This window comes from Alexandromys fortis, unplaced genomic scaffold, assembly GCF_014885135.2.
Source record: "Alexandromys fortis isolate MF-2015 unplaced genomic scaffold, M_Fortis_MF-2015_v1.1 scaffold_136, whole genome shotgun sequence".
Lineage (NCBI taxonomy): Eukaryota > Metazoa > Chordata > Mammalia > Rodentia > Cricetidae > Alexandromys > Alexandromys fortis.
Genome location: NW_026068024.1, coordinates 2,669,754 through 2,683,334, shown reverse-complemented (window position 1 = coordinate 2,683,334; position 13,581 = coordinate 2,669,754). Strand labels below are relative to the sequence as shown.

The following is a 13,581-nucleotide window of genomic DNA, read 5'->3' as shown; positions in this document are numbered from 1 at the left end:
CCTGCAACTGACAAAGGTCTGATCTCCAAAATATATAAAGAACTCAAGAAACTAGACCGTAAAAGGCTAATCAACCCAATTATAAAATGGGGCACTGAGCTGAACAGAGATCTCTCAACAGAAGAAATTCAAATGGCCAAAAGACACTGAAGGTCATGCTCAACTTCCTTAGCGATCAGGGAAATGCAAATCAAGACAACTTTAAGATACCATCTTAAACCTGTCAGAATGGCTAAAATAAAAAAACACCATTGATAGCCTTTGCTGGAGAGGTTGTGGAGAAAGGGGTACCCTCATCCACTGCTGGTGGGAGTGCAAACTTGTGCAACCACTTTGGAAAGCAGTGTGGCGGTTTCTCAGGAAATTTGGGATCAACCTACCCCTCTACCCAGCAATACACTCTTGGGAATATACCCAAGAGATGCTCAACTATGTTCATAGCAGCATTGTTTGTAATAGCCAGAACCTGGAAACAACCTAGATGCCCATCAACGGAAGAATGGATGAAGAAAGTATGGAATATATACATATTAGAGTACTACTCAGCAGTAAAAAACAAGGACTTCTTCAAGTTTGCAGGTAAAACTCTTTTCTTAACAGGAGTCCTATCATCATTCGAGAATTTCTCACACAGCTTGGCCGGTAAAGGCGCCTACAGCCACGGAGACCAATGATGCTGGGGAGCCACATGGTTGGAAAAAAGGAAGCACCATCCATGAGGGGTCCTTTGACTCCAAGGATGTGCCACCGCACTGGAGAGCCTTGCTGCACCCACCCACACTTACACAAGTACTCACAAAAAAATTAATAAAATGTAATAAAAAGGTTTCTTTTTCTAACTAACCTCTAGCCCCTCACCGCTCCAGTGTTTGGAAATAGGTCCCACCCAAGCCTTCTGAGAGAACTCAGTGCACCTAGGGCCTCCGGTCTCCCTACAAACAAAACACTCTAGCGCGCTGGCTCTCACCATTCTCTTAGTTTTCTTATGAGGTAAAATCATGGTCCATAATCACAACTTTCACTTAACCAAACAATGACTGGAGTTTAAGTGTTTAAATAAAGTGCTCTCGTCAACCCTTGTGAACGTTCTCATAAAGTAGTCACATAAAAGATTCTGTAGCCATTGCCTGCCGTGCACTAACTAGTCTTCCCAATACACTGTCGGATCCTTGACATTAGTAACTGCCGCCCTTCATTTTTGCTTCTGTGGCAGTTTGCTCTTGTGGTCCTAACAGACTTCTCTGTCATCAATGGTACCTCACACCCCTGCAACTTTGCACCTGACTCCATCAGGATTTAATTTGCGGGCTGCTTGCCCTATGAAGTCTTCATTCGGACATCCCCTTTGAAATAATTCTCCTATATCCGGTACAAATATCTATCAAAGCACTCATCACATCCATAAAACATCCATTTAACAGACCTATGTCCCATCCCACTTGGTGTCCTACTTGGAAGGAGCAATGCACACTTTGGTCATGCCCAGTGCCAAGTACTTGGCAGGGGCTTTAACAGAAGCGAGTTGAATGAACGAATGACCCGCCCCTGCCCCAGGAGGCAGCACACAGGGGTCTGCAGGAGGGTTCAAGGGAAGGCAAAGGGCTTTTAAACTCCAGCCGGCCAGGCCAGCAGCTCGGGGCGGGGCTGGGAGCTGCCAAAGGAGGAAGGAGGGCGTGGGGCGGGGCCTGCTCGGACTCCCGGTGGCGGCGGGGGCAGGGCGAGGTGGGGGCTGCTCCCGCCCGATCCCCGGCCCGCACTCACTCGTCGCCTTGCCGGAGGCTGCGCTCCGTGATGGGCCGCACGGTCGTCCGCGGGGGCTCGGCGTCCTCCGAGGGGCGGAAGCACAGGCTCAGCTTCTCCTCCAGGCTGCAGGCCAAGGCCGGGAAGCTGTCGCCGCCCGCGGGTGCCCCAGCTTCGGCCTCAGGGCTCGCGTTACAGTTCTCCTGGTCCTGGACGCTCCGGGCCGGCTCCTGGAACTCGTAGAAATCCTGCCAGTCCCCGTCCGCCGCCATCGCGCCCGCTGCCGGCGCGCACCCCTCCCCGGCCGGCCGGCCACGCCCTGTCGCTGTAGGACCACGCCCCCTGGTAACGCCCACTCGTGGCCACGCCCCTTGGCCTTCTGCTCGGGGTGTGCGAGTCCTAAAGTGTCCCCTAGAATCATCTTCTGGTGTCTTTTGGAGCTGACCACTAGTTCCCAGGGAAAAGAAGGTCTTAACTGAGTTGAGTCACTTCCTATGTTCTTGATCATTTAGAAAAAAGTTCCCTCGGCGTCCCTGTCTAAAAGTGGCTAAAAAGGAAGAGTTTTTTAAAACCTAGTGTTAGATTTTTTTTTTTTGCCCCAGGGGACCTGTCTGGTAACATTCCATCCAGAATGACAAGAGTTACTGGGAAATGTTTAAATGGTAACCAAAATTCGTTCCACAAACATATCTCCCCCACGTGCAAAGCACACGCAGGCTGAATAATTAGGTGAGCGGATATTCTCGAAGTACTGAGTAAATGCCTGGAGTGTAAATACCCACCTGGTTGCCATCCGTGGGCACTACCTTATTACTAACCATACCTGGACTGTGAAGGCGAAGTGAAAATTAAATTCTGTAAACGTGTGACACAGGTATGGGAAGTTTGTTTCATGGATATAGATAGCTTCTCTGTTTTGCAAGTTGAAAAGATTTCTGGAAGTAGAGAGCAGTGGTTGTAGGCAGTGTGACTACGCCGTACCCTGAAGTACGGCTAGGAGTATAGTTTTGTTATGTGTATTTAACTAATAAAAATTAGAGCAAGTAGATATAAGCAGAAAATGCCCAGGGATTGAAAAGAACAGTATCTCTTCAAATGTGTCATTTAGAGGGTGATACATCATTAAATAATGTATTATAAAATATTTTATATACACACGTACTCAGGAGTCTATAAAAATTTATGAGCAGTTCTATCCAGAGGGCTTGTTTTTATATATAATTAAATAAAACAATGGATACAAAATGCCTAATAAATTACATAACATACAGTATACCCCCTCTGCACTCCTCTCCAGGCAAAAGGAGGTGGAGAGATGGCAAGTGTCAGAAGTCATCCAATAGGAGACCCATTTCAGCGCAAGTTGTGGCACCCACCCCTCCCTTCCTTAGACTCTTTTTGACTCAACCAACTTTTCTCAGAAACTACTAGCTTCCAAGTTCCGGTTCCCTGAAATCTTCACTTAGTATTTCTTCTCAGCTCTCCTTCCGGTTAACGCTCCTCCCCCTCAGCCAAATTTGAACTTCCTACCCTGGCTCAGAACTGAAAATGAGAGCACCAGCTTAGGGTGTAGACAGTACACTCGCACAGAGCCTCTGAGGAGGAAGCAGGTCTCCTTTAACCACCTCATACAGACTAGTTCCACCAACTGGCTCACTCAAATTTCATTATTTTATGCCTATTGTTTTCTGCCAGCTCCTAGAAGAGACCCCATGAAAATGAACATGTGTCAAGGACGTTCTTCATTTGATAGATTAAGAAAAATTAGCTGCTGGGCAGTGGTGATGCATGGCTTTTATTCCAGCACTCGGGAGGCAGAGGCAGGCAGATCTCTGTGAACTCGAGGTCAGCCTGGTCTATAAGAGCTAGTTCCAGGACAGGCTCCAAAGCTACACAGAAGCCTTGTTTTGAAAAACTAAAAGAAAAAAAAGAAAAGAGAGAAAGAAAGAGAGAGAGAGAGAGAGAGAGAGAGAGAGAGAGAGAGAGAGAGGGAGGGAGGGAGGGAGGGAGGGAGGGAGGGAGGAAGGAAGGAAGGAAGGAAGGAAGGAAGGAAGGAAGGAAGGAAGGAAGGAAGAGAAAAAGAAAAGCTGGCTTACACATGTACCAATAATAAAGAAAAAGAGGCCATGAATTTGGGGTGGGGCACTTGAGATGGGAAAGCTGTAAGGTTCTAAATTAAAACTAAATTTAAAAAGAAAAAAGTTAGCTGAGAAAAATGATTTATAACATTTGGCTCAAAATTAGAAGAGACAGAATAACAGCTTCATGGTACTTGAGTACTGTGTTCACATAAACACTGAGATGGAAACATTCTGGTTTTACAGTGCATTAAAATTTCTGCATATCTCATATCCCAGTGGAAACTTAAATTAAAAATAGAAAAGTATATTATTTAACTTGTAAAGCACCTAAACATGTAATTAATCTGAAAATATAAAACAAAAAAGAAAGGAAGTACTGAGTACTCCCAGAGACTGACATGGCGACCGAGGAGCCTGCGTGGGTCTGTACTTGGTCCTCTGCAAACATGCTGTGTTGTTTAGCTTGGGGTTTTTAATGTGGGAGTGTCATAGATCAATCTGTTGATTTCATTGGTTAAGCAATAAAGGAACTCCTTGGCCCTGATAGGTTAAAAGATAGATGGGAGGAGGAAACAGAATAGAATTCTGGGCGGAAGAGGAAGTGAGGTCAGACTCTGCGCTGCTTCCAGAGGGACCGGACAGCCGCCATGCTCTGCTCTCCCAGGCAGCTGCAACCCACGATGGACTTAGGCCAGAATCTTCCCGGTAAGCGCACCTTGGGGTGCTTACACACATCATTAGAAATGGGCTAGTCCAGGTGCGAGAATTAGCCTGTAAGGGCTAGAGTTCATGGGCCAAGCAGTTCTTAAATGAATACAGTTTGTGTGTTGTTATTTCGGGCATGAGCTAGCCAAGCGGCCGGGGTGTTGGGGACGCAGCCCCGCCGCTCTTATTTCAACAGGTTTTAGTGCAATCCCTAACAGTGGGGGTGTCTCTGACTCTGTAGTCTGCTCTTGAGACCCTTTCCTCCTACTGGATGGCCACGTTCAGCCTTGATATGAGGGCTTATGCTTGGTCTCATTGCTTCTTATTCTGCTGTGTTGAGTTGATATCCCTGGGGGCCTGCTCTTTTCTGAAGGGAAATGGAGGAACAGTGAATCTGGGGAAGAAGGGAGGTGGTGGGAAGCTGAGATGAGTGGAGGGAGGGGAAATTGCAGAAAGGATGTATTGTATGAGAGAAGAATAAATAAAAAGAAAAAACAGAAATATATATATATATATATACATATATTTATATACCAAAAATGTCTAATTGTCAAAGTACCATGCTTAGCAAATGCTAAAGGGTCATAAAGCAACAAATAAGAAGGTCTATAAATCAAATTTGCTAGAGAAAAACTCAGAAAATGGATAAATTTACTTAGAATTACAAAAAGAGAGACAGAGAAAGACAGACTTTCTAAGTGACATCTGAGTAGAGGGGGAGATCTGGAGACATCAGAGGACACACCAATGGGTCTCTAAAAGAAGTAGATAATTCTGAGGAGTCTGCAGCAGAAGAGAAGCCAGGAGGCTAGGGGAATCCAGCTCTTCAGTACAGACAGAGAAGAAAATTAAAACAGAAAAGACAGCAATCTATATTGACCCATAGATTTAAGGAAAATGTGTTTGCTTGTCAAATTAAAAAAGTGACTTCTTTCGATTTGTTTCCCTGTTTAAAAAGTGTTTGAGTAGTCAAAGACCACACAAAAAGAAGCCATAATTTTTATGAAATGGAAATGCTAATTGCCCTGATTTGATTATCACAAAATGTAAGCTTTTATCAAGTTACTACATTTTACCCCATAAATATGTATATTATAAGCCAATTAAAACGAAGACCTCACACAATTTAGCTTTGTTAATAAAGAACATTTCATTCCGGTTATTTAAATCTGACAGGGGAAGTATCTAGTAAACAGTTCCACTTTGTTTAATGGTTAAATTAGGGTCTTCATTCAACTTGAGCAAGAGCAGTTGGTTACCAAGATAGGGAGCCAAGACGACCCTCTGCAAGGTACCAGAACAGACATGTACTCTGAGTACATGTCTGCGTGTGTTCTGTGTCATCAGATGCTGGTCTCTGAATGCTAGCTGCAAAATAACATTGATAGCATTCTTTACCTAACGTTAAAATGTGCTTACTCTGATATCTCTCTTACTTTACCTCTGATGTAAATCTACATTTCATGCTACCATTATGTAAATTACTGCAAAGTAATACACCATTAATAAAGTAGACTATTGGTGTTGGTGAACTTGAGTTTTTTGAACATTCAATGTTGGAGTTATAGAGGAGACATTCAGTGGAGATGGGACATCTGTATAGCCCAGCCATTAAAGAAAAAGAAAGAAAAGGTTACTGCTCTCAAGAAATGGAACAAGCCCACTTCATATTCATTTGGGAGTGTGGTGGGAAATAAGTTTCTTCTAAAATGGCAAATGAACAGTAAGTAAATGGCAATAAAAGGGAAGGTCTGGAGACATCAGAGGAGACCCCAATGGGTCCCTAAGAGAAGTAGATAATTCAGAGGAGTCTGTAGCAGATGAGAGGTCAGGAGGTCAGGGGAATTCAGCTCTTCAGTAGAGCACTGGACTGTAGTTGGAATTTTCTTTGGGCCACCAACCAGCTTCCTAAATAAAGACACACAGACTTATTAATTATGAAGGTTGACCCACTAGCTCTTTTAACTTAATTTAACCTGCTTCTATTCATTTACATTTTACCATGGGGCTTTTTACCTTTCATTCCTTCTGTCTGTCTGTCTTTCCTGCCTCATCTGCATCTGGCTGGCTGGCCCCTGGCATCTCCCTGCTGTCTCCTTTTCTTTCTTTCCTGAGCCTAAATTCCTCCTGCTACTTACTGTCCTTGGCCAGAAGTTCCACCTATACCTCCTCCCTCACTATTGGCTGTTTAACTTTTTCTTAGACCAATCAAGTGCCTTAGGCAGTCAAGGTAAAAACAACAACACATATTTACATAATTAAACAAATACAATACATCTCTGCATAGTGAAACAAATATTCAGCAACATTGTACTTTGGTTCTGATATAGTTACATATTTCATGTGCATGTGCATTAGACACATCATTGTGCTTTATCTTCTGAAATATTTATTAATATATATAGAAATATTCTATATATTTTAATAATTTAGGTATTGATATACAGTAATCAGGCTTAGGTAATCATATTACCCAGCAATATCCCACAAAAACCACCAGAGCTATCCCCCAAAATTTACACCGATGAGGATGATAAGAAAATAGCATTATAATCAAGGTGATTTCAGTAGAGTTGACCCTGAAGGTGTAGCTTTGGGAGAGTAGCCCCTGGGGGTGTGAAAGCAGAACTGACCCCTCTGCTTGTTCATCATGGCAAGGGGTGAACTAGCCAGGAGAGTGCTGGAGAGCTCACCCTGGTGGTGAGGACCAGGGAGGACAAGGGAGAGCTGGTGGGCTGACCAACCCTGAAACTAACAGCCCAGGCTCAGAACCAAGGTTATGAGTTGATTCACCCCAACATCCACCCTATCTATGACTTGCTGGAGCGCATGAAGACCCAGTCCTGTAGACCCAAAGCTGCCAGATGTCCATAACACAGGGCAGCAACAGGATATCCAAGAGGAGTCTTAGTGAGGACCCAGCATTGATAGTGTAGCAGAAACCAGAGGCCTCGAACCAGACTCTTTGCAGTGAACACTTGCAAGTAAAGATACATAGATAAATGAGTTTACAGTGTGACACGCTGTGTCACATTGCAGCTTCCATGACAAAAGTCTTCCTTTTCTCCTTTTTCTCTCTTAAATTTTATTTTATTTTATTTTATTGGGGGGCACTTGCAAGGGCAGAGGGTGGATCTGAAGGGCTAGGAAATTAATGGAATTGAGATGCATGATATGAAAGACACGGAGAATAAATACAAAGAATTCCAAAATTATTAATAATTGAGGTGGTTTATTCTTGGGATTTTTTTTCCTACATCCTTACTCTTTCAAACCTCCTAAGTTTTGATGTTCAAAAATTTTTCTTGCTATCTTTAAAGAAAAATTTCACTTTATAAATGGGAAGAATGTGAGAATAAGGATGGGATTAGCTAGTCTACATATAACATAATTTTAATTTTTTCACATGTATTTATTTTGTGTGTATATGTGGTTTGTGCACACATGTGCCCACAAGTTCCACGACACACGAGTGACGGTCAGAAGACAGCTTGTAGGGGCTGGGTCTAGCTTTCTGCCTTGAGGATTCTGAGCCTTGAACTCATATCATCAAGCTTGACTGTAGACACCTTTACCTGCTAAGCCAACTTACTGGCCCCTAACAAAATTTTTTAAAGCTGTAAGTCTGATAGAATATGTTTTTACCCTGGGTCTTTTAAAATACATCAGTGTTTTGATAGCAAAAGAGCTAAATCAATACTGCCCCATCAAAAAAGCCTCTTCCAAATGGTCTGAACCTAAACAGACATCCTCTTGAAGCCAGACAGGAATTGGATTCACAAAACCAAAACAAAGTGGACTGTTAAGATAATTGTTTGTGTAAATTAAGCAAACAAGTAATTACTCAATTTTCTGCTCAATTTGAGTAGGATAGACACCGAAGTCGCTCTTTCTAATTTACCAATGCAGGGTTGAAGCTAGGGGGACTTGTAAAGTCCTTCTTATGTCACTTAAAGAGAGAAATGTTAGTTACAAGCCCAAGAGACTGATTTGCTGCTTGGGAAAGCGAATCAGTATGTCTCTGAAATCTCACAGGATGGGGGATTTAAAAAGCCCCAAGTTGGCACCAGACTTTGAATTTTACTGACTCATTCCACTCTATGAACCACACCTACACTAGGGAGCCATCAGGTACGGGCATGAACGTGCATTCTCTAGGATTCCTGTGCCCGGACTGCCGGCTAACCCCAGCCGCAACCTTTTCCTCTTACTGTGGACTGACCTGCGTCCGTTAGAACTCCTATGCGGAACCTCGGCTCTTGTCATCTTGACCCTGGCAGAGTAATGCCAATCCATCTTCCACAGCCCCCACAATGGCTTCAAGAAGTCCCCACAAGGTGCCTTAGAAGTTTGGGAAAGAGTCAATTCCATTTTTTCCTTCTGGCTTTGTTAGAGGCCCTGGAAAAGTCTCGACAGTGTGTTAAATGGATGACCGATGTGTAAAGAGCAGAACTAGATCTTTCTGCTCACGTCACCCCCCCCCCCACACACACACACACAAAGGACGGAGGAGTGGGCGTTCTGGACTGTGGGGCAGACCAAGAGGGTTTAGTGTACTCTCCAGTGGGTGCCCACGAGAGAACTCCCCAGAGACCAGACGTTGGGCATGTGGAGTGCACAGCGTCTTCATCTTCAGCCAGGTGGTTTCTCAGATAAGAGACCTGGACCGCAGGGTCCCCATGAGCCCAGAGCATGACATCACGTGAGTTCACAGAAGAACCTCAGGTGCAGGCCTGGAGTTTAGAATCATGCGAGACATTAAGAAGGGGACTATTTCCTACTTGGAGAATTATTAAGGCCAGAGGCTGGGGCAAGTTCTATGGTGATGGCATCTAGAGTCAGGACAATGGAGAGGCAGGGTGGGAGGGACCCACATTTTTGATATTTGTTGGACCAGGAAGTATGATTTTTCCCCCCCCTGGAGACCCAGAAGATGTCTCAAAAGAGTACTTGAGTCGTTGTAAAAGGGGTGTACCTTTCAAAAAGAAAAAAAAAGTTAGAAAAACTAGCAATAGTGGGGAGAAAGAAAGGCTACAGGGATGGAAGGGTTCCAAAATAGAAAACAAAAGTAGCAGACCCAACCCTGCCTGTCTGCTGGTCTCAGCAGGAGCAGGCAGATGAGCACGCATACAAGACAGAGTGACTTACATTAGCACCTAAACCTAAAGCTGAGCTTTCTCATTGATATGGCCTGGCAAATCAGCCATTTCAACACGATACTTCTGTGACTTGGTGACCTTCAGCCCTCACCTCCTTGGGCTCACAAACCCAGCCCCGCTTCTCATCCTTGTTGGACTCCTCCCACCCACGGCCCTGTTGGTGCACAAAGATATCCCATTTACTTTGAAAAACAATGGTAATTATCCAAAAAATGTCAATTCGGCCAAAGAGAAAGGCTCAAGGGATGTGTTATTTCGGTATACGCCAAGTACAACCCCTTGAATCGGGGTCAGCTGGCACCCCTATGCTGCCAATAGGCTGATAGTTAACATGTTAATAAAAACAATGCCAAGTGGAAACAGAGAAAAGGAGTAGAAGAGAGACGCCCACCATCTAAATGAAATTTACCCCCAAATTCCAGGCTGAAATAGTCATGCATTCTGCTTGCTTAAATAGAGCAGAGATCAAGAAGAAGAAGAAGAAAAAAAAGAAACAGTTAGCAACTTTTTCATCCCCGTCATGAAAGAAGAACCAATACCGAGTACTGGGAATCACGGAGGACTGGAGCCCGGGACAAAGGAGTTACAGAGAAGGTTCAGTTCAGAAGGTGAGGGCAGCAGGATGCCTTCTGGTTCACTTTCAGGAAGCGAGCGATTGAAGGGATGGATGTGACAAGGTCCCCTTTGCAGTGAAACGCTTTGATCTGGGCCAGGTAATTCATCTGTCAACCCCACCTTCAGGTCAGCTTGGTGTTTGATAAGTCGGGGCCCTTCTACATCACAGAATCTGCGACACAATGCTAGCACATCACTACTTTTATCTGGCAATTATGTTTGAAAAATGATTCATTTACTCTTCTTTGTTATTCAAGTTTGCTTTGTCTCAAACCTCAACTTCCCAGCCCTCTATAGGGATGGCTTGTGTGTTACAAGAATGAGGAGAGAGTTAATACAGAGGGGAAAATACTAGGTCAGAACACTTAAGTCCCTCACTTCTGATAAGCTTTCGATCCTTTGTTGGATAATCTTTAACTAAGCAGATGAAAATGTACGAAAGTAGCAGAAAAAAAAAAAACCCTCTGTTATTGGTACCTGGGAAATGTTCATTATGTTCTGAGACAGGTTCTCTATTTGTGGCCCTGGATAGCCAGGACTTGTTAGGTAGGCAAGGCTGCCCTCACACTTGTGGTGGTCCTCCTGCCTCTGTTTCCTGAGTGCGAGCTAGGATACCAGCATGCACCACCACACCTGACTTAAGGTCCAGGAAAGGTACAAAAAACTCTACATACTTTTCCAGGTTTTCCTGTCAATAAAAAAGACGCCCTCTCTGGCTCACGCTGGAACGAGAGAGGTGAATCCAAGTCCCTGTTTCTTCAGTGCCCCGCCTATGAATGGTTTATAATGTGATATTTGTCTCCATGGATTGTTTTGGATGATCAATCTGTTCCCATCTGTCCTTTACCTAAAAGTGATATTAAAATGCTCTCCCACAGGCAAAAGGTGACGCAAGCTAAAAACCATGCTCTTAATACTTAGAGACTCAGACCTTGACATTGATTTTTTACATTAAATGACTCCGGAAGGAGAGACTTGTCTCCATTGTTCAATAAAATAAACAATATTAAGTTCTTTGAAATCACATTATTTAATTGCAGGCCTGCTATAAAAAAGTATGTATGGTGTCCCAAGATATCAGGAGAGTAAGGAGAGTTCGCCCAGTCACTTTGTTCTAGTTATTGTATTTGCGGATGATGGTTACACATACATCAGATGAGTTTTTAAATCAAATTTACTTCCTATAGGTTTCAGGGAATAATGCTATTTTCATTTATTATCCTGGGATTTGCAATCAGCCCTTGAGTTCCTTCAATCACACAATGTCCTTTTTCAGGTTCGGTAATTGTGTTCTCATACTGACTGCTTTGCTAATCCAAAAACACCTACCTTAAAACAAATGGTGGGCAAAATAAACCACAAGATGTGGTTTTGTGGTTTTTTTTTAAAATTAATTCATGCCTTCACGCATTTGGCCGAAACACGGTTTCAAACAGAACTCATTTCTCACACTCATTGCATACAGACCCCATTTTATCCACTGTTGGTCAGATCTTTCCTATGTGTGTGCCCTGTGCCATATGTACATACATGTGCCCCTATGTGTGGGGTCATATGCACCCGTGTGTGCTGTGTGCATGTGAAAGCCAGCCGTTGAAGCTGGATGTCTTCCTCTGTGGATCTCCACTTTACTTCCTGTTGCTGTTGTTTCCATTTTTGTTTTGTTTTCTTGGTTCATTTTCATTATTATTATTTTTAAACTAAGGTTTCCTACTGAACCTGGAGCTTGCTCTTTCAGCTAGACTAGCCGGCCATCCAGCTCCTCAGTCTGCTAGTCTCTGTCTCCCCTCAACCCTCCTCAGCGCTGGGGTTGCAGACATGTTCCCCGGTGTGTATCTGGGCATCTGCACTGCACCATGCACATCTGGACTTCCTAGCTCACGCCATTACGCTTTTACAGCGAGCACATTACCCACTGAGCGGCCCTCTAGTCCCTCTCTCTAATGTTACTCTTCAGGTTGTTGCGTCTCTCATTTGGAGGGTTTTGATTTCTTCCTATTTTTCATCCATTTCTCCATTATTTTACTTTTTAAACTTGTGCTCCCTACAACTGATTTTCCTGAGACTCAGACTGCAGCCAGACTTGCACTCAGGAAGGCACTAATTGTTTTTCACAAAGACATTCAAAGTATTTTCATTCCAAGCCCAACCCAGGCTCGACCTGAAGGGACAAAAGGGCACCTGTTATTTACCTAGGGCAGTTCCACCTTTTTCTGTAATCAGATCCAGAGACCAGCCTGGGAAGTCTGGTCAGCCAGTGATACTGGTAGGTGGGAATCTAGGCCTGCCACTGGGATTTGACTAACCAGTGGAGGGCAGTGGGGCATCAAAGAGACCCTGGGGCAGATGTCGAAGCTATGTCCGAACCATTTTCTGAACCAAGCATTCAGAAAACAGTGATGGTCTCCATAGCAACGTGTGAGGGTCTGACCACGCTCTGCCCTCACACGTGAGATGCACAGTGATCAAGAATCTGGCAGAGCAGGAAATACCCTGAGACACAGTCATGCAGAAACGGGAGCTTTCCTCAGAATAGTCTCCTAGCAATCGGTCGGATCTCTGCAGGTTGTGACGAGAGACATGGATCTGGTGCAGAAAAGGACATGCCATGAAAGTGAGGAAGTTTAAGTTCTGGGGGCCCTGAGATAAGCTATGCAATGTACAATAAGGGATCCTTACTGTTATGAAGTTTGTGAGCCATTGGAAAAAGATCATAAACTCAATCTCATTATAATTAAAAGATTTATTGATTGACGGCTAGCAGGATGAACGATCTCTGAGCCAGATTTGAGATTGCCATGAAGGAAGGGGATATGGAAAGGTTTTTTAAAGGCGAAAACCACAAGAAGACCTTCACCATCTACACAAGCAAGCAAAAACTGCTCTGTTCTGCCAAGTTTAAGTGTTAAAGTGACTCAAAACAACCTCTGGGTATCTGCGTAAGCACATTACAGAAGCAAAATAAAAGCAGTTAGTCATAACATAACAAGTAGATAATCATGGCTGTATATTCTCAGGTGTGAGAGGGGTTACTGAGTCAGGGATACTGGGAACTTATCTTCCAGGAACTGGAGTCAGAAACAAAAGGCTGGTGAGCACCAAGATGAATGCCTAGCGTAAAACTGAGGAGTGACGTCAGTTCACAGATGGAATACCAATCACCGCAAAAACCACTTGCATTGTCCTTAAGTGGTGTGGGAAGTCCTTCTGTATGTGTGTTGCTTTTATTGGTTAATGAATAAAGAAGATGCTTGGGACTATGACGGGGCAGAATAGAGCAA

General features: G+C 43.9%; 1 protein-coding gene and 1 long non-coding RNA gene across 4 annotated transcripts in view; both read right to left on the bottom strand.

Moving 5' to 3' along the window:
• Fez2 (fasciculation and elongation protein zeta 2) overlaps window positions 1-3,693 on the bottom strand; it is a 39,853-nt gene extending 36,160 nt beyond the window's left edge. Inside the window, exon 1 of one of the 2 annotated variants that reach the window (XM_050163475.1) lies at window positions 1,762-3,693. In XM_050163475.1, coding sequence (XP_050019432.1) covers window positions 1,762-2,012 — 251 coding nt within the window. In that variant the 5' untranslated portion in view covers window positions 2,013-3,693. The remainder of the gene's footprint in view (window positions 1-1,761) is intronic. The other variant, XM_050163477.1, reaches the window with a different exon arrangement.
• A 1,655-nt stretch (window positions 3,694-5,348) lies between these two features.
• On the bottom strand, window positions 5,349-10,425 carry LOC126514521 (uncharacterized). 2 transcript variants are annotated; one of them, XR_007595595.1, is made up of 3 exons: window positions 10,225-10,425; window positions 8,749-9,259; window positions 5,349-6,434 (listed from the first exon to the last, which is right to left on the bottom strand). It is a non-coding gene; the product is annotated as an uncharacterized lncRNA (long non-coding RNA). The 2 variants fall into 2 exon arrangements; XR_007595594.1 differs by having other exon boundaries at window positions 8,749-8,867; window positions 10,225-10,404.
• Window positions 10,426-13,581: the final 3,156 nt, after the last annotated feature.